Source organism: Lissotriton helveticus, chromosome 1_1 (assembly GCF_964261635.1).
Source record: "Lissotriton helveticus chromosome 1_1, aLisHel1.1, whole genome shotgun sequence".
Lineage (NCBI taxonomy): Eukaryota > Metazoa > Chordata > Amphibia > Caudata > Salamandridae > Lissotriton > Lissotriton helveticus.
In genome coordinates, this window is record NC_136057.1 from 1,708,304,370 (window position 1) to 1,708,330,115 (window position 25,746).

Genomic DNA, 25,746 nt, shown 5'->3' on the forward strand with positions numbered 1-25,746 from the left:
GAAACTTTTTCATTAAGGGTTACATGCCTTTATCGTGGCTTCCACCTGGACTTGGTTAGAAAACATTTGCTATCCTGAGGAATATTGATATCTTTGAATTCATGGGACTTAGGAGCCATGCAAATCAGAGGAGAGAGGAAGGGTCAGGATGAAGGACCTAGCAGTAGTTCATCATCAAAAGTTTACAGGTTGTTACTAGGTTAATGTGGTTCTATTCCGATAGCAGGAGAAGCTCCGTGAACCAATGCTGCGTGGGCCACCTTGGGGCAATCAGGAAGAGGCAACACAGCTCCGCTTTCCTCTTGTTGAGAACCTTTGGTATTAAAGGTATCTTGGGGATAAGGTAGGCATAAATACCAGACCATCTGTAGAAAGACATTCCAACAATATCGTTGTTGCAAAGAGATCTAGAGCTGGTATGCCGCAGAATGAGAAGCTCATAATTAGCATCGACTGATCAAACTCTCATTCGATTCCAGTTCTGCTTAACATGTCTGCTAAGTGATTGCTAGTCCCGGGAACATGTTCAGCCCGAAGAGTTATTGTGTGTGTTGGTAGAAGGCCCCAGATTTGCTAATCTTTCTGTGACAGTACCAGTGATGTTGTGCCGCTTTGTTTGTTCATGTATTGCATGCTCATGGTATTGTCCATGCGAACTAACACCAAAGACCTTGTTATCAATGGCAAGAAAGCTTGGAGACTGAGGTAGATGGCTTATTTTTTTTTATGTATACATTTCCATCAAATACAAATTACAGCGGTAATCCACTGCAAGCATGGAAGGATTAATGGGACATAGTAGTGTCATTCCTATACACAGTCATCATCAGATGTACTTGTTAATCTGTTGGTATCGAAAGTCCAGCAATATATACAACGTCCCGGTGTCCATACAGCGGACTTAACCTGCTTACATTCTCTGTGTATAGACAACCCGCTGCATATAGAAAGAGAAAATAGAAATTAAAGCAAGAGGGGGAGGGCCGGAGTATTCTCTCTGGACATTGATCATGAAGTGTCTCAGCGACGCGAGCAGTGCCATCACAGATAATTGGAACAATCTCCTTGCATCACCTACCCATCAATGGCGGGGGCCTCCACTCAGTAGAGCGGATAGGCTCCGAGGTAGCTCTGTAACGGTTCTCATATATTCTGAGGACGAGCATGTGCTGGCATTAACTCCTGAAATTCGGATAGCTGGTTATGGCAGAATGCTGCACCATTAAGTCAATCAGCCAAACACGGTTTCCGCCTGCGTCCCCAACAGATTGTCACCCGTATTTTAGCCAGCAGCAGTAGCATAGCCGCTAGTTTCCTGTGTTCCACCGGCACCTTTGCTACGTAGCCAAGTAAGGCAACCAGCAGGGTGCGTTCACATCTATAACTTATCACTTCTTCCAACACATCAAAGATGCTTCCCCACTACCGCACAACATCCAGGCATTCCAACGTAGAGTGCAGGAAGAAGGCCTCCGGCATCGTGCATCGCACACATCGTGCATCCTCACTCAAACCAGCACTATGCAGCCACACAGGAGTCCTGTACAGCCTGTGAACAAACTTAAAATTAATCAGTCACAGTCTGTAATTGGGCGACAGCTCCCTGGCCTGCGCGCATCAATATGCCCACATTCCCTCCTCAAAGGGAACTCCCAGGCTTTTTTCCCATTCGTGCTATACAGGGGGGATACTTATCTGGGATTCACGCTGCATACCAGTGTAAAAGTGGGTAGTGAGTTTGCGGGGTGAGGGGTTGGCTAAACCTCTTCCAGGATTCGGAATGTAGGCGGTGCCAACGGGAACAAAATCATATTGAGCGTGCAGCACTGCTCTGAGCTGGAAATATGTCATTCTATCCATCAATCCCTTGTGTTCATCCCCTAGCGCGGTATCCATGCTGATGAAGTTGCCACCAGGGAAAGCCTGCCCCATCATGTTTAACTGCAGCTTTTTCACTCGCTGGCAGACCCCGTCTCAGCAGTGAAAGGTAATGCTGGGTGTCTAGTGAGTGGCACTGAGGGTGCAAATAGTGTGTCCAAACGTGCCCCACAACGAAGTTCCTGCCACGCCCATACTGTGCAGTCGAACGAGTTAATCTCAGCACGGGGGCGGTTCTGTCGTCTAGACAGTGCATATGCAGCAGAACCGGGTCCGCCTGGTCACTTTCAGGGGTGGTGTGCGCCTTAAACTGAGTTGGGTACATCCAATAAAATCCAAACAGGGCTTGCGCACAATTATAGTACAATTCCATGTCCGGAGCACCCAGACCCCCTTGTTCAAACAGAAGCGTTAGGATCTCCCATGCAGTTTGTGACTGCCTACCTGCCCAAACAAGGGATATCGCGGTAAATGGCTTTGAGCTCCACATAATTGATAATTATGCTCTCCTGGAGCGGATTCTACTTTCCTTGAATTTGCAGGTTCTGTAGATTGCCGCCTCAGCTCTCCAGGGAGGCATCCGTAGTCGTTACAAAGTAAGGTATTTAAGATAAGAACGTGAGGTCCTCCGACAGGTACGAGGTCTGGAATCACCAGGCTAGAGCTTCCATCATACCTTTGTGAAGTTCGCCAGGCCTTTGAACGATTTATTTGTTTGAATCTATGGTTTTTATAGCTATTCCTGTAAGGCTCTCATTTTCAGGCATGTAAGAGGGATCATATTGAACGTTGAGGATATGATGCTCAGAAGCTCACTGAACAGTTCAAGAGCAAGTTCCTAGAGCCTTTGTTGCTTATCTTGGGATAAAAGGCTTTGACTCGGACAGTATCTAGTGTTGCAGCCCAGAAACAGTATCTTCTTGGATGGAGGAGTTGGTGATCTTTGATAATTCACAATGAGACCTAGTTTGTGAAACAATTTTAGGCAAGCCTCTGAAGATCACAAGAGTTAAATGGTTCTCAAACTATATCACAAGCTCAAAAAAGGTAAGAATGTATTTAACACATTCTCATACAAAAGCAAATAAATAGAGGTCAATTGAAATGTAAAATGTATCCAGAGTTAAACAGATTCACCCGGAACCCTCATAAGTGTCCATAAAGTTGCATAACATAATCACAACCGCTCAAGTCTCTGGATAACAGCCAAATACGACTCTGCCCATGTTAAACACAGCTGAGAATAAATAAGATGAAAAGTTGCCATACTATGCCAGAAGATTTGCCCTTCTTCGACCTCTTCTTGTGCAGCTCCTTGCGGTCAGAGACCAGTCCTAAACTTATCAGCTTATCTATAATACGGGCACGGGAGCGCTTGGCAGTCACCATCTTCATTATGTTTCCGAGCACATCTGCAAAGAAAGGAACAGCCGCCACTTATGTGTCTGCCATTTATCACTGGTAGGAGTAACAATGTTCAAACAGCGTTCAGCAGTTGGCTCAAAAAGAAACAAAGCTGCACCCATGCCAAAACAGAAAAAAAGAGCCACAGCTGGACAAGGCTGAAAGGACGAGTTGCAGCAAAGCCAAACAGAAACATCACCAGCTTAGGCAGGCAGAATAGAAAGCAGTAACCAAGATAGACAGACACAAGGAAAATGCCATACTGCAGCAACACAGAGACCTACAATCAAGACACACAAATAAAGGCGCAGCTGAAAGAGACCAGCAGTGCGATAGCTGAACCAAACTAGAAATACTGTAGCCGGTTCAAACCAGAAGCTAACTAAAGTAGAAGAAACAACTGAGCCACATCAGAAAAGTTATATTTCTGCACATCTGCAACTCCTAACCTAGCATAGAATTGGCAGGTTTAAAAAATGACCACCCCTGAGCATCACATAGTTAAAACTAGTCTCAACCATAGGAAGTGGCGAGTAAAAAATGGTCTAGTGCCTATGTACTAATAGCAACAAAGACTTAAAAAAATAATCAATTGGCTTCGATAAGCAACATAAACATCGATTTCTGCTTTTCTCTTAAACATTTCAAATCAATGGGGTCACGAATAAAAATTGGTAATCTCAGGTTCTAATGTTCCTCTGGTTATTTCAGCAACAAAGTATCATGCTATGGAGAAAGGTTCCAATGAGAACTGCACATATATTAGAAGAACACACTTGGTAAGTAAAAAGAAGGATTTTTTTTTTTTTATTAGAGTCAAAACCAAGATCTTAGGAGCCAAGAAATAGGGCTTTTTTCAGTCTACATACTACTGCTTTAGCACCAACTGGTAACTAACCGTCTGTCCCTTCATATTCTTCAAATAGCATCTTCAGCTCAGTTTCTTGTTCTTCCGTCCAAACCACAATGCCTGTGCCTTTCCTGTAGAAGACAGTATTTGAAAAGAGCATTACTCTGCCTTACAGTTCATACTAACCTTTATTCATTACACAAATACGTGAGATGACGAATAAATAACACAGATGCAGAAATATGGGTAATTCAGGGAGAGCCTATATGAATTAGCACGTTTCTATATGCAGCTTTATGGCGACCTGTAGGAGTCTAAGACCACTGTTGACAAAATAAATACTTTATCACTGGAGTGACAAAATAAACACTTTATCACTGGAGTGAGAATTAAGTGTCAAGCAGCTCTCTTCCTTGTACATCAAGTTACTACCTCCTTCAACCACATGAGATGTTCTGGTCAATCAATCAGTACTTTATTCAGTTACAAACCATCAAAGCAATAGCAGTATCAGATATATATAGGAATACATAAGAACAAAAGATAAGACATACAAGTACATTTTAAACACTTTAATAAAAAGTGACAAATGACAATAGTTATATTACAAACAGCAAATATATTGCAGTAAGTGCAAATGAGTGCACCAACGCATTGATAACCACCAGACTGGGCTATGGAAACGCCCTCCACGCAGGAATCAACAAATCCCTGCTCCGCAAACTGCAGACCATACAGAACAACGCAGCCAGACTTGTCCGCGGCATCCGTCGACATGAACACATCACCCAACACCTGCGACATCGCCACTGGCTCCCCGTCTAGAAGAAAGTAACCTTCAAGGTACTCGCCCACACCTACAAATGTTTCCACAACACCAGTCTCCAATATCTCAACGAAAGAATCTCCTTCCACGCACCCACGATAAAGGTCCAATGCGCCGACACTCCGCACATCTGTAGCGCAAGAACGGCTAGAAGAACCTTCTCCTACAGTGCAGCAAAGACCTGGAAAGAGCTCCCTATCAACATCAGACGTGCCCCCCACTCTGAACACCTTCCGGAAGAGCCACAAGACATGGCTCTTCGACTGACATGGATCTTCAACCCACCTACCCCCGAAGAGCCTTTGGAGCCTCTCTGGGAGTAGCACGCTTCACAATTCCCTGATTGATTGATTGATTGAAAATGAGTTACTTACCAGTAGTTCGCCAGTATAGGTATCTTTCATAGATTCACATGCTTGAATCATTGCCTGTCCCACAATACTGTAACAAAGCAATGTGAATTACTACAATAGACTATAATGGCAATGAACCATGTTTTATAGCCTATGTCCTTTTTTAAAAAAGGACCAAAGTTTGAACTTTAGTCAAGCAGGCCATAGCACCCTCTAGAATACTCCAAAGAGAGGCTGAATCCATCAGATTTTCGAGCACAAGTGGAATAGTTCAGCATTAAATAAAAAGGGAGCCTCTAACTGGAGGAGGGCGGGTCGCATGTGAATCTATGGAAGATACCAATACTGGAGAACTACAGTTACATGTAATTAACTAATTTTCTTTTTCTGTATTGGATCTTTCACAGATTCACATGCTTGAATCAGAATAGTTAGTGGGAAAGGAAGGTATGAAAAAGGCTCACCTTATTGAAACAGATGTCGCAACACTGTTTGTCCCATAGCTGCATCAGTCTTGTCAGCAGCATCAGAGCAATATTGCCTCGTGAAGGTGTGGGTGCTGGCCCATGTTGCTGCTGGGCAAACGTGTTGGGTGGGCACACCAGCAAAGAGAGCTGTAGAGGTGGAGACAGCTCTGGTGGAGTGGACTTTAACCTGGTCTTGCAGTGGTTTCCATGCTTGCCTGTGGCAAAATTGGATGGTGGATGCAATTTTTCTGGCAATGGTCTGTTTAGAAACTGGGAGACCTTTCCAGAAATTGCCATAAGCAACAAATAACTGATCTGGGTTGAGATGACGTATCTGGCCCTGGTTCATGGCCAGTGGCGTTTGTATTGGTCTGAGCAGAACGTGAGTAGAACAGAGTAGGAGTTCAGTGAACCAGAACTGCCTGGGCCTCTTGGGAGCAATGAGTAGAACTCGGAAGGGCTCTCTTCAGTTTGTTTAGCAACCCTGGAATCAATGGGATCACGGGAAAAGCATAAGCATAGATTCCTGATCATCTAATTGAAAACGCATCCCCCCCCATGATCCCTCTTGGGGATGCCAACTTGCAAAGAAATTAGCATTTCTCTTTTGTCACAAACAGGTCTAAGTTTGGCTTGCCTCAACAGTGGAAAAGGTTGTCTAAAATGCGTTGGTCTAGCTCCCATTTGTGGCAGGTGCTATTAGTCCTGCTTAGCGAGTCTGCGAGGATACTGGAAATCCCAGGCACAGGTTCCACTCTGAGCGTTATCGGATGTTGAAGAGCCCAATTCTAGTTGTCCCACACTTGAAAAGATAGAGCTGGTGAGCGTGTTCCCCCTTGCTTGTTTATATAAAACATGCTGGTGGTATTGTCTGTTCAAATGAGCACTGATGACTGTGCTATCTTGGGGAGAAAAGATTTAAATGCTACAGTGATGGCATTTAGCTCCAGCAGATTGATATGCATTTTGTTTTCTCTGGACTCCATTTGTCATTTATTTTTAGGTCTTGGAGGTGAGCACCCCGACCTTCAAGGGATGCATTAGTAGTTATTACGTACTTGGGGAATTTGTGCCAGGTTTGATGTTCTGTCCACCAGATCATAGCTTTGGCCATTGTTGGAGTTGTATGAATGACCTCATCGAACGATCCCTGTGCCTGTAGCCATTGCTTGTCCAATACTTGTTGAAGTGGGCGCATTTGTAGATGGCAATTTGGAATAAGAGGGATGCAAGAAGAAATCATTCAGACAAACGATTTGTAGATACCGACAGCAACAGACTTTTTGTGGCCTATTTGTGCGCTAGGTTGAGAATGTTTGGAGGCAAAGGCCTTGTTCTGGACGGAGTCCAGGTATGTTCCCAAGAAGGTCAGTAGTGTTGTTGGATTTAGATGAGGTGTCTGAAAGCTGACTATAAGACCCAGTCTGTTGAACAATAAGAGACATGTTGACGTGCTTCTTGCGGTTTGCTGACGAGTGGGTGCTTTGATCAGCCAATGGTCCAAGTATGGAAATACTTGGACTTCACTCTGCCTGAGATAGGCAGCCACTGGGGATAACATCTTGGTGAAAATGGAAGTATGTGTCCTCGAGATCCAGGGCTGTCATGAGATCCCCTTTGTCGAGAAAGTGTAATATATCTTGCAGTGTCACCACGCGGAAAGATTGCTTCTTTAGAAATGTGTTTAATTTCCATAGTTCTCGGATAGAACGCCAATCTCCTGACCTTTTCCTGATAAGGAAATAAACAAGAGTAGAAACCCATTCCGCTCTGTAGTTTTGGAACCAGTTCTATCGTTCCTTTACTTCATCATATTGGATATCTGCTTCAGGAGTTGTTTTAAGTGAGGGGGTGGTCCTGTTGGTGGGATTTTTTTTATGAACTCGAGGATGTGCCCCTGAGAGACCACATCAAGCACCCACCTGTCGGATGTTATACCTGACCACTGGTCGAGATGATTTGAAATTCGACCCCCAATATGAGTTGGTAATGCATAAGGGGTAGCCACCAACATGTTGGGGTCACTGTTGGAATCCATACCTCGGGCAGATCACTGTCCTTTGGCCGAATGTTTATATGCAGCAGTTGGTGTTGGTGGTCTGTACTGTTGCGAATACTGTAGACGGTACTGTGTCTTGCCGCTTTGATATTGTTGTCTGTTGGGTTGGCAACCTACTCTAAAGGAATAAGCTGGTCGGCCCCTAGCTCCCTGACAGGGCTTTATCCTGAACTACAGATTTCCCAGGGACATGGCTGTATCTGTGCCAGTCTTAATTGATGGAAGCACATCATCTACGTGTTTGCCAAACCGCAATTCGTTGTCAAAAGGCATGTCTAATATTTTACTTTGTATCTCTGTGAGGAAGGAAGTGGATTATAACCATCCTTGTCTGCGGAGCCAGCTGCACCCGCAAGCTGCCTGAACCCTCTGGAAGAGACATCAATGTTGCAGGCAATTATTTCTGCTGATATTCTTTCACCATCTTGTAGAATCTTATGAGCTTTAAGGCTGGCATCTCTGGTAGGAGGTCGATGTAACTCAAAATATCTGACCACATTTGGCAGTCTTAACTGAGTACGCTGCTCTAAAAGTTGTGGCTGTCATGGAACAGAATCTCTTAACGATGTTGTCTAATCTACGACCATCTCTGTTCGGAGGAGGGGAAATTGGAGTAGACGGATTCTTAGAGCAACATTGGGCCACTTGGGATACTACTGAGTCTGGTTTCAAGTGGCCAATCAAACAAGTTGGAGAATCATTTGGCGTCTTGTATTTTTTGTCTAATCTAGGGATGACTGCTGAAAATGTACCTGGATTTTTCATGGCTTTGAGAATTCCTTGCCAAATAAAATCAATAATAGGAATAGCCCAAACAGATTTCTTGGTGGGCTCTTTAAAACCATAGAGTAATGAATTCACTTGTTTAGTGAGAAGTGGATGTGAAGCCTTGGGGGTGAAGTGAGTCACCTGTTGATATTAGGGGAGCCTGGTTACGAGATCAGTTAGAGGGCGAGGGCGTAAAGTAACCAAAGTTGTGAGTGAGAATTTACCTTAGCGGGTCCACGCGAAGCCAGGGGAGGCTTCTGTAAGTTAATGGGCGGGACGGCAGCGAGTCTGGTCGGTATTCCTCGTCCTGGTATGGATAGCCTGTGGGGTCAAGGCAGGCCGTGACGAACTGCACAATGGGGTAGAGGCACTTGCTTAAAGGGCATGCAGGGACGCAGATTTACCTGTGACTTTTGTGAGGGACCCAGTGGCATTTGGGAGCCTGGAAGAGGTGTAAGGGGGCGGCTGCAAAGATATGCAGTCCGTTTCCAAGGATCAGTTGGAAACGGACTGCATATCTTTAAGCAAGTGCCTCTACCCCATTATGCAGTTCCTCACGGCCTGCCTTGACCACACAGGCTATCCATACCAGGACGAGGAATACCGACCAGGCTCGCTGCCGTCCCGCCCATTAACTTACAGAAGCCTCCCCTGGCTTTGCGTGGACCCGCTAAGGTAAATCCTCGCTCACAACTTTGGTTACTTTACGCCCTCGCCCTCTAACTGATCTCGTAACCAGGCTCCCCTAATATCAACAGGTGACTCACTTCACCCCCAAGGCTTCACATCCAGACGCCTTCATGTCCTTCCCCTGTTGATTGCGATCAGGTCAGTACCTTGCATGATTGTACTCCTCCCACATTGGCATTGTATCCCACGCAAAATTTCGGCGTTCTCGGCACCTTCAACACGACTCACGGCAGTTGTAGAATGGCATCACTACAATGAGTCTGCCGACCCTACACGGGTTCGCCAACATGCCCCCACGTTGTTCCATACAATTCATGGGATTCCCCTTCGGCAAGACTTAAAAATCATTGACCAATCGGCCACCATGCCCACAACCTGGTTACAGCCACCTTGTTTGCTACGCGCCCCGGTCGCTTGCGGCGCACACCTTCACACATCACTAGACACTCCACCCTTGCACGGACTTACCGTCGTAGTCCCAACACTGGTCTGACAGCTGTCACTGCCCTTAAGTTCACTTGAGCACCTTGTCACCGATTTTCACGAAACCACGTAAAAGTGGATGACATATTAAATCCTTAATGTAATCGCTTGACATTTAATTGTCCTTCTGTCTTCCTCCTGTTTATTCCCACAGGCTTTTAACATTTCAGGCAATAGCATAACCACTAGTCCTGAAGATGATCCCAATTAATTGGAGCTAGGGATCGAAACGTCACGTCGACTGTTTTAACAGTACTGCATGTCTCAACTGTATATATTTATTGCAGTTACTGTTGGTTTGTGCTTACACAAGATTGCATTGTACTGTAAGCCACCATTGGCTCCAGCTCTTTTGCCTGTTTAACCTTCCTTATCTTTCCCCCATCCTTTTCCCCCTTTATTGTTCTTCCTCCCTGACTTGGTACAGGCTTGTGCCCAGTTTGTTGATCCATGTCGTGTCTCACATATTTGTGAATCCCTGTCTAATTTTGAAAATAAATATTTCCTTGTCCGGCTGGCCATTGGAGAAAACAAGCCATAGCTCTTATTTAAGCCTATGTTTGCTATTTACAGATTTATTTGTTAAGCTTAGGACCTTTGTTCTTGATAAAAGTACTAATTACCCGAGGTCCTCAGCTACCTAAATGGGTTCCCTTGTTCACTATACTGCTTCAGCAATTAAAAGCAGCACACCTGTTAAAAGGCTTCACTGATTAGCAGCTGGTCACCCCTCAGAGGACACGCGAGAGGAGATACTTTGGTGCCTTTCCCACATGCAAGCATGGAACAGGAGAGTGAATTTTGGGTCGGCTTCAGTTCTCATTATAGAGTCCAATGCCAGCAGGTCAGCCTGGGGCGCCCAGTGTGGCGAGTTTTCCACAGGCAGGTTGTGGTCTCCTCAAGAACAGATATTACACATCAGCTGTTTGGAGCTACTAGCCAGGTCCTTTGCGGTCCGTAGTTGAACCCGGGACAAGAGTCAGTTGTGTGCCCTACTAAAGATGGACAAAATTTCGGCTGTCAGGTACATAAATCACCCGGGAAGCACTCGATCCAAGGTACTCTCTGACCTAGTGACCAATTTTTTGTAATTCTGCCTAGACCATCAGATCTCGGTGACGGCAGAATATCTTCCCGGTTAGGCGAACTGGGTAGCGGATTGGCAGTCCCATCACTCCAGGAACACCAGCCTTGGGAAGCTTCATCTGGAAGTCTTCACTAGCCTGCAGACCAAGTGGGGCCTGTTTTTCATGGCCCTCTTCACCTCCAATTGGATCACCAATTTCCTAAGTTCATCAGTTGGAGGACGGATTCCCTGGCGATGGAACAGATGCATTCCTACAGGATTAGAACACGAGACAAGGTATGCATTTACCCCGTTCACAATGATTACACAGCTCAGATCAGACGTCAGCAGGCAGAAGTAGTGTTGGTTGTCCCGATTTGGAGATCTTAAGTGTGGTTTCTGGTTCTTCTGGAACTTCCTGGGGATTTTCCATACCCTCTCCCCCCATTTCCAACTCTCCATCCCGCACCAGATGGTGCTTGAATATTCCCTCTGCCCGATGGCGTGGTGGATTAGAGGGGAAGATGGTCGCTCTCTGGACTTTTGACACAGGCTGAGGGCCTCTTGTTGAAGGCCTGGTCTGCTGGCACCATCAAGCGATAACGGGGTGCTTGGACAAGATGGTGTTGTTAGTGTGTGCGATGGGGTTATGATCCCGTGGGCGCAGATGTAGTTTGAGTTTGAAAATATTTATACAGCGCACTGCGACCAAGCGGCTTCCTGGCGCTAAAAAAGATAGATAGAATCAGAAGAGGCAGCCAGGGAATTACAGGGTGGAAAAGGCTTGGGCGAACAGGTGTGTTTTAAGCGCCTTGCGGAAATGAGAATAGAGAGTGATAACCCGAATGGAGAGAGGAAGACTGTTCCAGAAGCGGGGAGCAAAAACAGAAAATCTGGTGCCGCCAGTTCTGGATTTACGAAAGCGGGGAATATTAAGGAGTGCCAGACTAGAGGAACGGAGGGTGCGGCTGGCAAGGTAGTGAGTGATCAGGGAATTAATGAAGGTGGGGGCAGTGCGAGCGCGGGCCATAAAGGCTAGGCATCCCATCTTGAAGAGGGTTCTCTGCAAGATGGGAAGCCAGTGGAGGGACTTAAGGAGGGGAGTGGCGTGATGATGTTTGGGAAGTCGGTAGACAAGCCGGGCTGCCTGATTTTGGATGATCTGTAGGCGCCGAAGCTCGTAGGCCGGGATGCCCGCATACAGGCAGTTCCCGTAGTCTAGCCGGGAGACAATCATGGCTAAGACTATTGTCTTGAGGGCATGAAAAGAAAAGAAGCGGGATACCTTGCGGATGATCCTGAGGGACAAAAAACAGGATGACACTACAGAGCTAACCTGGGGACGCATGGCGAGGTCCTGACTGATTTTAATGCCAAGAGTTTTTACCGTAGCCGAGGGGACCGGAGGAGGGCCGAAGATGGAAGGCCAAAGCGTGGGCGTCCAATGACTAATGGCACCACCAGTCAGGACGAGCTCCGTTTTGTCCGGGTTGAGTTTAAGATGGTTTTGGTTCATCCACTCAGAAATAAAGATAAGCACAGTTTGAAGTTTAGAAGAGGAGTCAGGAGTAGGAGAAAGGTCAAAAATCAGCTGAAGGTCATCTGCGTAATTATACACAGAGACCTCCATGCTGAGTAGAGAAACAATGAGGGGATAGATATATAAATTAAAAAGAAGGGGGGAGAGGGAGGAACCTTGGGGAACTCCACAAGACACCGGACGAGGGGGAGCGGAAAAGCCTGAAAGGCGAACCGCCTGCGTCCTATCCTGAAGGAACGAGGAGAGCCAGGAGAGAGCGGTGCCCTGAATGCCCGCCGCCTTGACACGGCCGAGAAGGATGGAGTGGCCGACCGTGTCAAAAGCGGCGGACAAGTCAAGGAGCACCAGGGCCTGAGGAGAGTTGGAGTCTGCCTTGCCCTTCAATTCGTCAAGAACAGAGGTGACTACCGCTTCAGTCGAATGGACTGGGCGGAAGCCAGCTTGATGGGAGGCGAGAAGATGGTTATCCTCCAAGTAGGTCGATAGGCAGGAGGTAATGTGGCTCTCCAGGATTTTGCCAAGAAAGGGGAGCAGGGAGATGGGCCTAAAATTGACGGGGAGGGAGGGGTCAGAGCCGGGTTTTTTTAAGATAGGGATAACTGTAGCCGATTTGAACAAGGATGGGACTATGCCCTGGGAGATCGACGCATTGAGAAGGAATAGAGGGGGATCGGGACACCCAGTGAACAGCTCTTTCAGTATGCGGGCCGGGCCACAGTCAGCGGGAGAGCCTGACTTGACCTTCCCGAGCAAAGCGAAGAAAGAGTCTCGTGAAATAGGGGGATAGTGATCAAGGGAGGAAAGTAAAGGGGGAAGAGGGGCAGCAGGGAGAGGGAAGGAGGGTGGGGGAATATTGCGTTTGATATTAATGATCTTCTCAAGAAAGAAGTCATTAAGGGACAAGCAAAGGGATTCAGAGGGAGCAGGGTTAGGGTTGACTCTCTCTGAAGTGGCCAGGCTGTGGACGATGGAGAAGATCTTCCTAGGTGTGTTGGTGGCAGATAGGATTTTGCCCGAGAAGTATTGTAGCTTGGCTGATAAAATGGCTCCTTTGTAGTTTTTCAAGAGGGACTTGTAACGGTCCCTCAGGAGGGGACAATAAGTGCGTCTCCACTGTCGCTCTGCTTGCCGGAGGGCCAGTTTGAGAGTTTTTAGCTCGCAAGAGAACCATTTATTGGCATCGTGGAGACGGCAAGCTTTGACCCTCCTAAGAGGAGCGACCAAGTCACAGGAAGCGGAGAGCCAGGAATTAATGGAATCAACCTGTAAGTCAAGGGGGAGATCTGAAAGGTCAGGAAGAGAGATCGCCAGTGAGGAGTGGAGGGCATTAAAGTCCAACCGGTTCCAGTTTCGTGCAAAGACATTTTTGGGCAAGGGAGGCCTGTTGGTGACTGACAGATCGATGTAGTTCAGGTTCTGAATTTTCTGGCTAGCCTAGCCCAGAAGGGATGGCATACCCCTCCATCAATTCATTCCATTCAGCCGTCTCGGTGGGGAATATACCTGTGGAATGTTCCCCTGTGGGAGAACATCCGTTCGAGAGTCGCCTACTATGGTCATCAGATTATCACTGCCCCCAGGGGCAAGATAATCCGCTCTTTGGCTTGCTAATAATGTGCTTAATCTTGCCATGGCAGCCTAATAGGTTCCGGTCAAGCAAGGAGCTCTTGGCGATACTAGCAATGCTGCTCTGCATGGTATCATGCAGGCGGGTCTCAGATGTCCGGGTTTGCACACTACTGGATGAGCCTTCTCCCTCTCAAGAGGGAATTTTATGCTCAGTAGGCATTCAAAAACCAATGCTAGGGTCATAAAATATCCGGCTTTTCTAGACTCTCCCAAGTTCTGTGTTCAATGCCTGGAAGTCTATGAGGATATGTCAGCGGAAATGAAGTCTCCGGGTGAGAACCAACTTTTAATCGCCCTCAGGAAGCAGCATAATTCAGTGCCCTTCTTGACCATGGCCCGCTGGGTGCAGTAGGTCATGCAGGAGGCTGGAGTGGATCTAAACATCTTTGGTGCACATTCCACTCCAGGAGCGATGGCCTCTAGGGCATTCATTTAGGTGCCCACTTGGAAGATATTATTAATGTGGCCGATTGGGCCTTGGATTCTACCTTTAATAGGTTTTATTTTAAGCCAGTGTTAGAAATGGTTCATTTGAATTGAAATAAGCTATAAACTAGCATAATCCTCGCCGCCAGGCCTGACATAGAATGAAAAATTTCCTAGCTATCTTAATGGAAAGTTTCAATTCTATTATGGACACAGAGGCAAGGATTATCCAACCTGCGGATTGCTCACCCAGAGACCCTCCATTGAGGAGTAAGTAACTGAGTTATGCTTTACTCACATGTTGATTGTGAATTCCTACTCATTCAGTAAATGTATATGGTATTTTCTGCTTTGCGCAGGAGTCTATATGGGTTTCTAAAGTTAATTCAAATTCTTCTTCAAGGAACGGAGACTGGGAACAGGACTCATGAGAAAAGGGCCATAGAGTGACTTGCGTGACTAAAGAGACACTAAGGACAGACTTGAAGGTCTACGATGGGGCTTCAACCTCCGGATTGGACAGTTGAGGACCCATTGGACTGCAATGTCCGTTGTTTCTTTTTATCAATTCCCAGTGTTTTATGGGAAAAGGGGTTTCTGGAGATACAATTAAATGGCTGCTGTATTAAAAGTGAAGAAAGTGTAAGCATAATCTTCGCCTCCGAGTCCCTAATAGAATTGAAACTTTCCTTTACGACAGTTAGGAATATTTTCATTTCCAGACATTGTTTGTGCACTATAAAGTTTTTGCAGTAAAACTACATGTCTGTGCAAATGTAGAAGTCTTTTCAATGGAAAGTGTGCTGTTTGAAAATGACAGTGCTTTACCACACCATGCTTTAGTAACTGATTTGCAACAGTGTGTTCCAAAATGCACAATCGGGTATATAGCACACCTTAACTACTCTCCTGCTGAATGGGCGCTGCTCATTTTCTACACTTTTTTTTGTGCGAGACTTGAATTGTTCACAATCCCTAATAATTCAGTAACGTAACATTGATGGAAGCACCCCCCCTCAAAATGTTTCCAGCAAAACTGAGTGAGGCAGCACAGCATTGGCAAAATTGCTGGCTCTAAGAAGCAAAAAGCCTTGCAACACTGGCCTCTACCTTTTCAATATAATGAAAGTATTTGGACTGTGAATAAAGGCACACCACAATGTGTGATGTAACTTGCCTCTAACTTAATACAGGTGTTATGGGGGCTGTAAGAACAAAACGTGGGATGTTTTGCTACATCATCCTAGGCAACACCAAGCAGAATTTTAAGCTACTATGAAAGAGTGATGGACTTTCACATAGCAGCCCCGAGGCTTACTGACACTGGAGCTTCACATATTAGAGCTCCCTTATGGTCTATCTGAAAGGGTTAGATCACCTCCTAGGGCTAAATTAGTTTTTTTTGCATATGCAACAGACTTGCACATTCCAAAATATAATGCAAACATGAGGGGTCTCTGTTAACTGCAGATCTTGCCAGGAAAGTCCGATTGCCACTTGACACAGAAAGGTTGACTTCTTCCACTGCCCATAGCAAAATCCTTCGCAGTAGCAATTCAAGACAAACTGAAGAGCGATTAATGCAAGGAAATTAGCCTTTCTAAGAGCAACAACGGCATTAAAATCGTTTGCACAAAAATTGGGTCAGAAACCGCCATTAGAATTGTTAAAAATATACAATGCAAAATGTGTCAGTAATGCCACATACGGAGCTGGGATATGGGGGTCAGCGAATGTGGATGAATTGCAAATAATAGAAAATTCCTTTGCAAGATACTTATTAGGAGAACCGAAGAGCTCCTCCACATATGCCTGCCACTTAGAACTGGGCATGGACTACATAACAGACACCATAAAAATCCAACCAGTAATGTTGTGGCGCCGAATTTGGGTAACAGAACAATGTCATCTAACAAGATCAATTATTCAAGATATTCAGTCACTTGATCATTGTAGAAAAATAAAATGGTTAGCATTTGTCAAAGCCCTACTAACTGATCTAGGTTTTGAAAAATATTTTGATGAGCCGTTAACAATAACTGCGATCTCAAAGGCAGATTTATAAAAAGCCTGTTTGGCACACTTGGGCCAAATACGCCTGTTAAAAGAGATAGGGAAACCCTCTGTCCAACAAGCTCAGACCATGTTTTCCATTGAACCTTATTTGATGTATAGTTTAACCCAATTTGATAAACTGTTGCTGACACGTTTTAGATTTAATATGTTTCATTTAATGGTCTCTTTCCCTATCCATAATGATTGGTCTTCAATAGCAATACCATGTCCCTGTGACTCAGTCTCCGTACAATCGACTATACACACAGTTCTTTTCTGTAAATTTTATATAATAGCGCGAACCCGCTGGTTACTGCCAATATTGAAAACCTGGGGCTTGCGTCAATGTCGACCAGCATATTTGGCGCTCCAATATCTTGAAAACGAAGCTATTGCAAAAATGTTGGCCCGTTTTCTTAAATTCTGTTTTCGCCATCGTTCAAATCTCTGAAATAACCGAGTCATCTTTTTTGTGTAACAGGTCCCTCTTGAACCCACTGTAATGAATGCACGTCGTAGTTACAAACATAATGAATTGATGTTATGTGAACTAAGATTCTGGTGAAAATTGTTCTTACTGTACAAATAATAATCACATTTTAATTGACTTTTTAATTGAATAATTGTATAAAATGTACTTTGTTTTTTATGTTTGAACTTTTATGGTATTTCTACAACTATGAAAAACCGAATAAAGTTGGTTTTGATTTGATTTGATTTGAACTGAAGAGCAAGAAACACATTGGAACCCATTTGGTTCCCATTCAAGAAAACTCCTGAAACAAATCATGAAATAGAGGGCCTTTCAATCAAAGGCAATGTATAGAAGAAGGGTTCACCCAGAATAAGTCACTGGGACCTGGGTATTGGTAGCACTGAGAGGAGGGGTTCCAGTAATAAACAGACAATTATCTAACATAAGTAACAAAAAAGTTATACAATTAATTCACAAACATTGTTGTTTATTCACAATGTTGTCATAGTTTGATTGCCACATATAAATATAATTCAAAAGGTATTAAAGTGCCCCTGGAAGGGAGGGAAGTGGTAAGGTGATGGCTGGTGAAGGTAAAGGGTGGTGACATAAAACCGGCCAAGCGGCCTCACTGTACTTTTATTCATATTTGCAACACGGCAATCGCGGTCACGTGGTGTGATCTCCATGGTTACTTACAAACCAGGAAGCAGCGGGTCTCCATTGTTGACCGCGCTTCGTTTGAAGACTGACTTACTCCTGTTTACTCTTGGTAGGTTCAGCTCCCAGGGGTTACTAATTCGGAATATCTGGGTCCTTCTTAAATCTATACTTATGACCCGGTTTATTTTTACAGACGTTGTATTGAATTGACGACGACTTTCGTAGCAGCGGTTTTCTTCCGCCTTGTGCCAGACCCACAGGCTTACTGGGAATTGTCCTACAATCAATATCCAAGTAAGCCTTCCTCCCTTGTCTTTTCTTTGAGTGGAATACCTTTAACATCTTTTGGGCTATACCGGAGCATACACATGAGTAATAGCATGTTGTTTTGCTCCTTTTCAGATTCGAGGGTCCATGCGCCTTTATCTACTCATGTGAGTGTTTTAATTGATCTACCCCATTATCCTCGATGACTCTGATTACAGTTTGGTTCTGTATTTACATACTACACCCTCTTCTACAGGTATTGAAGTTCCACATTTGGGCATAATATCCCTTTCTTCATCCTCTCCCAAGACAAGCAACCACCCGGTATGTCTTGTCCTATACAAGCATGTGCTCATTAATTATATTATTCTTGATTTATGCAATACATTGTAATATACATTTATTACTTATTTAAACAGGTTTTATGCCCCTCCCTCCCCGTCCTGATTAAGACCCCACTGCAAGGAGTTAATTAGTACCTGCTATTGTAAAGGGGTCGAAACGTTGACAGCTCTGTTTACTTTTCAGCTCTACCCCATGATTATGACAATTTTTGTAATATGTGGAGCATGATAATGCTCGAATGATTTTCTGCATTGATGGGATATATGTCTATGTCTGACTTAAAATACATAGTACAGTGAGGCCGCTTGGCCGGTTTTATGTCACCATCCTTTACCTTCACCACCCATCACCTTACCACTTCCCTCCATTCCAGGGGCACTTTAATACCTTTTGAATTATATTTATATGTGGCAATCAAAATATGACCACATTGTGAATAAACAACAATGTTTGTGAATTAACTGTATAACTTTTTTGTTACTTATGTTAGATAATTGTCTGTTTATTACTGGGACCCCTCCTCTCAGTGCTTTCAATCAAAGGCAGCAGGAGAGCTTTGACAGCTGAATTAGTGATACAATGCTTCCGGTCCTACTACCCACATTTTTAGATTCTTATCTGACACTTATTCTTAGTGAAGTAGTGTGGCTCACTGGTTAGAGGCGGCAGACCCGAGAGCAGAGGACGGCCCGGGACCAGGGTTCTATTCCCGGCGCGGCAGGTTTCTGGACCAGGGTCAGCGGACTCGATAATTCTCTCGCCTCGGTGCCCACTCTGATCAGCGTTCACACTCGGCAACTCTGGGCATTAGCTTGCCTCATCTTCACTAACGGCCCCACCAGACCGCCGGGGATGCCTGGTCTCACCCTGGAGATACCCATTAAGGGACCATCTCTCAGGGAAGCCAGGAAGGGTTTCGCAGCGGTCGAAGCGCCTTGGGACCCTACGGGTAAGTAGTGCGCTATATAAATGCCTATACATACATACATACATCAAACAAAATAACAAGTCTGATACAAAATCCACAGATTTCACTGAAAAAACTTTCACTATGTGGCGTTTCAGTTACATTAAGCAGAAACTATTTTAATTACCCAGTTGTGGTAACCAACAAAATCATAACGCTACCCCAATACAATGGTCAACTGGCATCAGCATTCACATCATCCATGACATCAGTGAGTGCAAATACCTGATACCTTTTTGAGCGTATGGCTCTGATCCCAGTGCAAATTTTTATTTGTAGTAACTTTTTCTGTTTTCTCTCGCTTCGTGAGCATTGCACAGGAGAGGGGATATTCTCTTACACTGATGCCATAACTGAGCATTCCAAGTCACAGTTTTTTTTAAACTTAAGACTATCATCCTGTAATTTACGTATTTTCTAGTGACATACGTACACACGTGTATTAAAAGAATGTTCCCTTTCTTCAATTTCACAGCCAGGATAGGTATTTGGTGTTTATTGAGTTCCAACAAAAAACCCTAATTGATAGCTTGTACTGAAAGCACAGCCAGAGATGTTTGGGAAATGAAGGTGTATCTTTGCTACGGAAGATTATTAAAGATCAGTATGGGCTGGAAAAGAATCATTCACACATGACCAGTAACTACATGTGACAAGCATTTCCCCCAACTTTCTACTATGCTTTTAAAGGCACAGTCGTGTTATACCTCCGATTGCTCAACTGTTTGGTTACATAGTAGGCTTTATAATTGGGGTATGTTTGGTTTAATACCGAGAAGGCACCCAAGCTTTAATACACTGGTTCCAATGCTGACTTTAGCAGAACACAAATACGAAGGGGCATTTACAAATGCAGAACTCTCGGTCAGGTAAAGCTATCAATACTCTCCAATCAACCAGCTGAAGTCAGCCTAGAAGACAAAAAATTACCCAAGGTCAAAGAGATAGAAGAGTAGGGATAATTAGGGGTGACTGGTGCAGATGTCCCTCTCACAAGCCACTCTTATTTCTATTGTGAAGAAAATCTCAGCCACCATACAGGTTAGGTGAGTTTGCATTAATCACTTTGTTTGCACAAAGTCAATTTGCATGCATACTCACTTCCCTGACATATGAGCCATTACACTCACAACGGCCTGCACATAACGTTGCAGGAACATTCATTTGCACTGCCACACTTAAACTCAAGGGTACGCTCATCTTATAGCACATTTTCCGAATGCTCACTTCTCACGCTTGAACTCCCAGGCATTGTTGATAAGGTTCATTTCCACCAGATGGAGGATGACCTGTCTGCGGGTCTTGGGATTTGAGGTCTTCAGGTGTGCCAGAACGTTATCAATGATATCCACATCTAAATCTGCAGTGGTAAGAAGAGAGCAATGGACAATCAGGAGACACATCTTCAGCATCTTCCCTTGGAAGCATATGCTCACAGAAAAGGAACATTGCACAGCAATCACTGGAGCCATCTGTACATGGTAACCCTCCTCACTCGCACACTGCGTAGTACTATGAATACAATACAGACTTTTTACTGTGTTCTGGGGTTCAGAAAATCATCCTGCGCTTGCAGAGCTTTTCCCAAATAGTTTTTTTAAGAATCCAGATTAAAACACTAGGTTATAGGAAAAGCAGAAACAATAATGATAAATCCTCAGAGAAAATAAGGCTCAAAACACCTAAGACCCACCTGTGTACATTACCACTAAAGGGCTCCCAGGCATGGCCAGAACGCAAACCCAGGCTTGGCACTACCCAAGCCCAAAATATAGGGTCTGGATAGGGTGTTCCTGACACACGGTAATCCAGTAGGAACAAACACTTGTAATCCTAGGTCTCCACCAGGAGTTCTTTATTGAAATTCTACACACTGTCCATTTGTGAAAGCCTGTACAATGGTAGAGCTGATATGGGAGTAAGAAATTCAGTGAGGAACCCAAAGCGGAAAAGCAGTGACAATGAACCTCTCACAGCCCACGACACAAACACAGGTGATCTCATGTCTGTTCCATCCAAGAGTACAAAGCAAGTGCATCTGCAGCATGCCAGCAGCCTCTCCGCAACAATCAGAGAATCAGTGAAGTAGACTTGCTCCCAAGTCAGGCCTGTTAGTCACACAGCTGTAGAATGCAAGAAGTGTGTCCCACATGCCCTCCCACCAAGGAATAAACCCCACACATTCAAACAATCCAGCACAATAAAAGGTCTTCCCCTCCAAGGCCTGCTTCATGGTGTATTGCCAACTGACAAGGGCATAAAGTAACAAGGGCCTAGACTGCATGCCGACACTTGGACAAGACCAAGGCAATTTCTAAATAACATATGAAAATCTCAAAGACATTACCTTGCATCTCCTTAAACTGCAAGTAGAGGTCACGCAGCTGAGTCTCCTCTTCTGGGGTCCACCTCACGCGCTTGCTCTTTGCCCCACTGTACATGTGAGAGAATATCAGATACACTGAAAGAACCAGGTGCTTTTGTATCAAATGTAAATCCCTATCATTTGAATAATCTCCCCTGTAGGCTACAATCAACATCTTCTCAGTCATCATCTATCAATGCAAATGATTAAAAGAAATAGAAACACAACTCCCACCAGGTCAACCAGCCCCTTTTTCATTGCCCTTCATTCCACATGCATATTTGCACTTACACAACCACAGTGGGCAAAGGTGCTTATTATGGACGAAGTTCACAGGACCTGTGAAGGAGCAGTCTTGAGCCTTGGTTGCATTCACTATGGGCTAATTACAAATGCATATGTAAATGTAAATGTAGTTGAGCTTATATAGCGCACAGCTACCCGCAGTGGGTTTCCCGGCGCTTGCTTAGGGAACCCTTCCTGGTATTCCCCTGTGAGATAGCAGGGTATCCACAAGGTGAAAATCAGGCAATCATATAATAATTTGACAGCATCAGATCAACTTTCAAAACAAAACATTTGAAAACGTATTCATCCTAAAATTCTCTAAATGATTACCATCGCTGTCCAGTCATGGTCTCAACAATATGCTTCATACCTGTTCTCAAGGCACAACTATATGAAGTATCATTAGAAGATTACTCTTCTCACACCTATACCCATCAACACTGCCATTCCCAGAAAGGTAGGAGCCTAGCCCAGGCTTTTTTTCCACACTGCTACATATCTCACCACTGATCAAGTTGCCCAGAGCTATTCAGCCATGTGAATCAGTGAGCACCAAAATGTGCCACACAGACGGGGCAGTGTTACAGAATGAGTAATCAGACTGTATGTTTAAGGCCCCAAAACAGCTTACAAAATATACAATACACTTGGTCTCACTGTAAGTGAAAAATGTTAAAATAACTGGTCTGTGTAATGTGAGCATCAAGACTTTCACTGTACTGCAGAAAAGATGCTTACGTGATTCCTTGTTTGGTGTTTTGGTAGCCTTCGGTCATATCGACCACCACTGCAGTGTTCTTCCAGAAAAGCAGCTCAACAAATGCCTTACTGTTGGTTGTTGCAAGGGCAAAGAACTTGTTCACGACATACTTGGCAAACGTCACCAGCTCCTGACACAAAGGCAAAGAGTTTGGAGAGCATGGGTCAAGAAGTACCAGACCATGGTAAAACCACAATCAGAAGTCCTACTGTTAAAGCAACACCCAGTGCTTCAGAAGGTGTGAGCCTTGAGGACAACATTTCATACTAACTCCTAAGCATTGTGGTCTCTTTTTGCCCAATACCAATCTTTTTCATCCAAGCCAATGTCATTAGATGCCCACTCTTTAATCTCTTGTACTTGACCAGCAGTGGGTTACCTTAGACCATCAAGGATCCTCTTAGTCTCACCAAGATCAGGAGACCTACCCTTCTCACTCCAAAACAGATTACCATAAGGAAAATGCTACTTACCAGTATGCATCTGTTCTTGGCATGTAGAGCTGCAGAGTTGTACACTTAGCATTAGATCGCCACCTGGTGTTGGGCTCGGATGATCGCATGTTGTTGTCGTCTTGGAAGAAGTCTTTGTAGTCACGAGATAGGTGACTCCTCCCTTGAACGATAGTGCGCATGGGCATCGGCTCCATCCTTAGATTGTTTTTCGCCATGATGGGAAATGATGGAGTTAGTAGAAGTAAAGAAAAAAGATGTTCATGCGTATGCATCTAAATAAGATGAAACTGGAACAGATACAGGTCCCGGGGAGGCGGGAGGGCGTGTACAACCCTGCAGCTCTACATGACAAGAACAGATGCATACTGATAAGTAGCATTTTCCGTTCAAGGCATATGAGCTGCAGATTGTACACTTAGCATTGATTGTGCAGCAGTGTCTCCCCTAGCGGTGGTCACCTGTATCTGTTGCAGTGGTTTGAAAGAGTTTTAAGGACAGCTTGGCCTACTTTAGCTTGCTGCTTGGCTTGCACATCAACACAGTAGTGTTTAGTGAAGGTGTGTGTTGTAGACCATGTTGCTGCTTTGCATATGTCCTCTAGGGGGATGTTTCCTAAGAAAGCCATAGAGGCTCCTAGTTTGCGTGTTGAGTGCGCTCTAGGAGGAACTGTTAATGTACGTTTTGCTTTTTGATAGCATATTGGTATACATTTTACAATCCACCTTGCAACCCCACCTTTAGAGATGGGGTTGCCTTTATGAGGTGGAGAGAAAGACACAAACAGTTGTTTTGTTTTCCTAAAAGACTTAGTCCTATCTATATAATAGAGAAGAGCGCTTTTAACATCTAATGTGTGTAGAGCCCTTTCTGCCACAGAGTCTGGGTTTTGAAAAAACACCGGTAACGGATTGGTTTAAATGAAAAGGAGTTATGACTTTGGTTCTTGTATTGTAAATGCTTGTATTTCGCTTACTCTTCTGAGAGGTAATGGCAATGAGGAAAGATGTTTTCAACGTGAGGAATTGCAGTTCACCCTTATGTAAAGGCTCAAAAGGAGGTCCCATGAGTCTTGTAAGAACCACGTTTAGGTTCAATACTGGAGAAGGTGGCAACCTGGGAGGGATAATTCTTTTTAATCCTTCCATAAATGCTTTAATTGCAGGCACTCTGAAAAGGGACAGATGTTGTCTATTTTGTAAATATGCTGCAATTGCTGCAAGGTGTAAGCGTATGGATGAATATGCCAAGTTACACCTTTGTAAATTTAAAAGGTAACAAATGATATTGTGGATGGAAGCATCTAGGGGATCAATTTGGTTATTGTTGCAGTAAATGGCCAATCTTTTCCATTTAGCAGCATAGCAAGCTCTGGTAGTAGGTCTCCTGGCCTCTTTAATAATGTTCATACAGTATGGTGGTAGGTTAAGATAACCAAACTCTAAGACTTCAGGAGCCAAATCGCCAAATTCAGTCGATTTGGGTCTGGATGTTGGATGTCTCCATGGTTCTGCGTTAACAGGGATGGAGTCAGTCGTTGCTTGTGGTGTAGAACTAGAGATAGTTCTAGCAGTGTGGTGAACCACGGTTGACGTGCCCATGTGGGAGCTACTAGGATTAGTTTGAGAGACTGTTGTCTGAGTTTGCGTACTACTAATGGTATTAGTGGTATTGGCGGAAAAGCGTACGCAAATCTGCCTGACCAGTTCATCCATATCGCATTGCCCTTGGACAGCGGGTGTGGAAACCTGGCGGCGAAGGTTGGGCATTTTGCGTTTTCGTGTGTGGCGAACAGATCTATGTCTGGATGACCCCACTTGCGAAAGAATGGCTGAAGAACCTGCGGATGTAGTTCCCATTCTTGAATTTGTTGTGTCTGCCGACTCAACAGATCTGCTATCTGATTGTGAACTCCTGGAAGGTGCTCTGCCAACAGATATATGTTCTGTGGAAGGGCCCATCTCCAAATGTTCTGTGCGAGCCGGGACAGTTGTAGAGAGTGTTTTGGTGTTTCACCACTGCAGAGAGTGATGTGTGCGGCTGTCTACCAACACCAGGTCTGTTAGTTGACCTTGAGCCTGGTTCCACTGTTGTGCTAGACATTCCTGTAACGGACGCATCTGTAGTCTTGCATATGGCACAATGAAGATGCAAGATGGCATCATGCCTATTAGTCTCATGAACACTCTGGCTTGCAGAGATTGTTGCTGTTGAAAGGCTGTGACTAAGGCTTGAATGCTCTGTATCCTTGCTGGACTGGGATACGCTAGAGCCGTAGACGTGTTTATTGTAGCCCCTAGATACCGATGTATGTGAGAGGGCTGCCGGTGCGACTTGGCGTAGTTGATTGTGAACCCTAAGTCGTGCAATGTTTGAATTGTCTGCTGTGTATGTTGAACACACTGATTGGATGACTTGGCTTTTATGAGCCAATCGTCTAGATAAGGGAAGACATCTATTTGTTGTCTCCTGAGATGTGCTGCTACTACTGCTAGGTATTTTGTGAATACTCGTGGTGCTGTTGTCACTCCGAATGAAAGGACTTTGAACTGATAATGTTGTCCTTCCAGTACAAATCTTAGATACTTTCTGTGAGCAGGATGTATAGGAATGTGAAAGTAGGAGTCCTTCAGGTCTAGTGTTATGAGGAAATCGCCTTGTTGCAGCAGT

The 25,746-nt window shown here is 44.6% G+C and overlaps 1 protein-coding gene across 3 annotated transcripts in view; it reads right to left on the reverse strand.

Annotated features, from left to right (window-relative positions):
• Positions 1 to 25,746, reverse strand: part of TIMELESS (timeless circadian regulator) — a 327,088-nt gene that overhangs the window by 64,664 nt on the left and 236,678 nt on the right. For all 3 annotated transcript variants that reach the window (XM_078689100.1, XM_078689101.1, XM_078689102.1), the window contains exons 18-22: positions 22,603 to 22,754; positions 21,559 to 21,644; positions 20,439 to 20,571; positions 4,181 to 4,263; positions 3,148 to 3,290 (exon numbers count right to left, since the gene is read on the reverse strand). In XM_078689100.1, the coding sequence (XP_078545226.1) occupies positions 3,148 to 3,290; positions 4,181 to 4,263; positions 20,439 to 20,571; positions 21,559 to 21,644; positions 22,603 to 22,754 (597 nt within the window). The remainder of the gene's footprint in view (positions 1 to 3,147; positions 3,291 to 4,180; positions 4,264 to 20,438; positions 20,572 to 21,558; positions 21,645 to 22,602; positions 22,755 to 25,746) is intronic.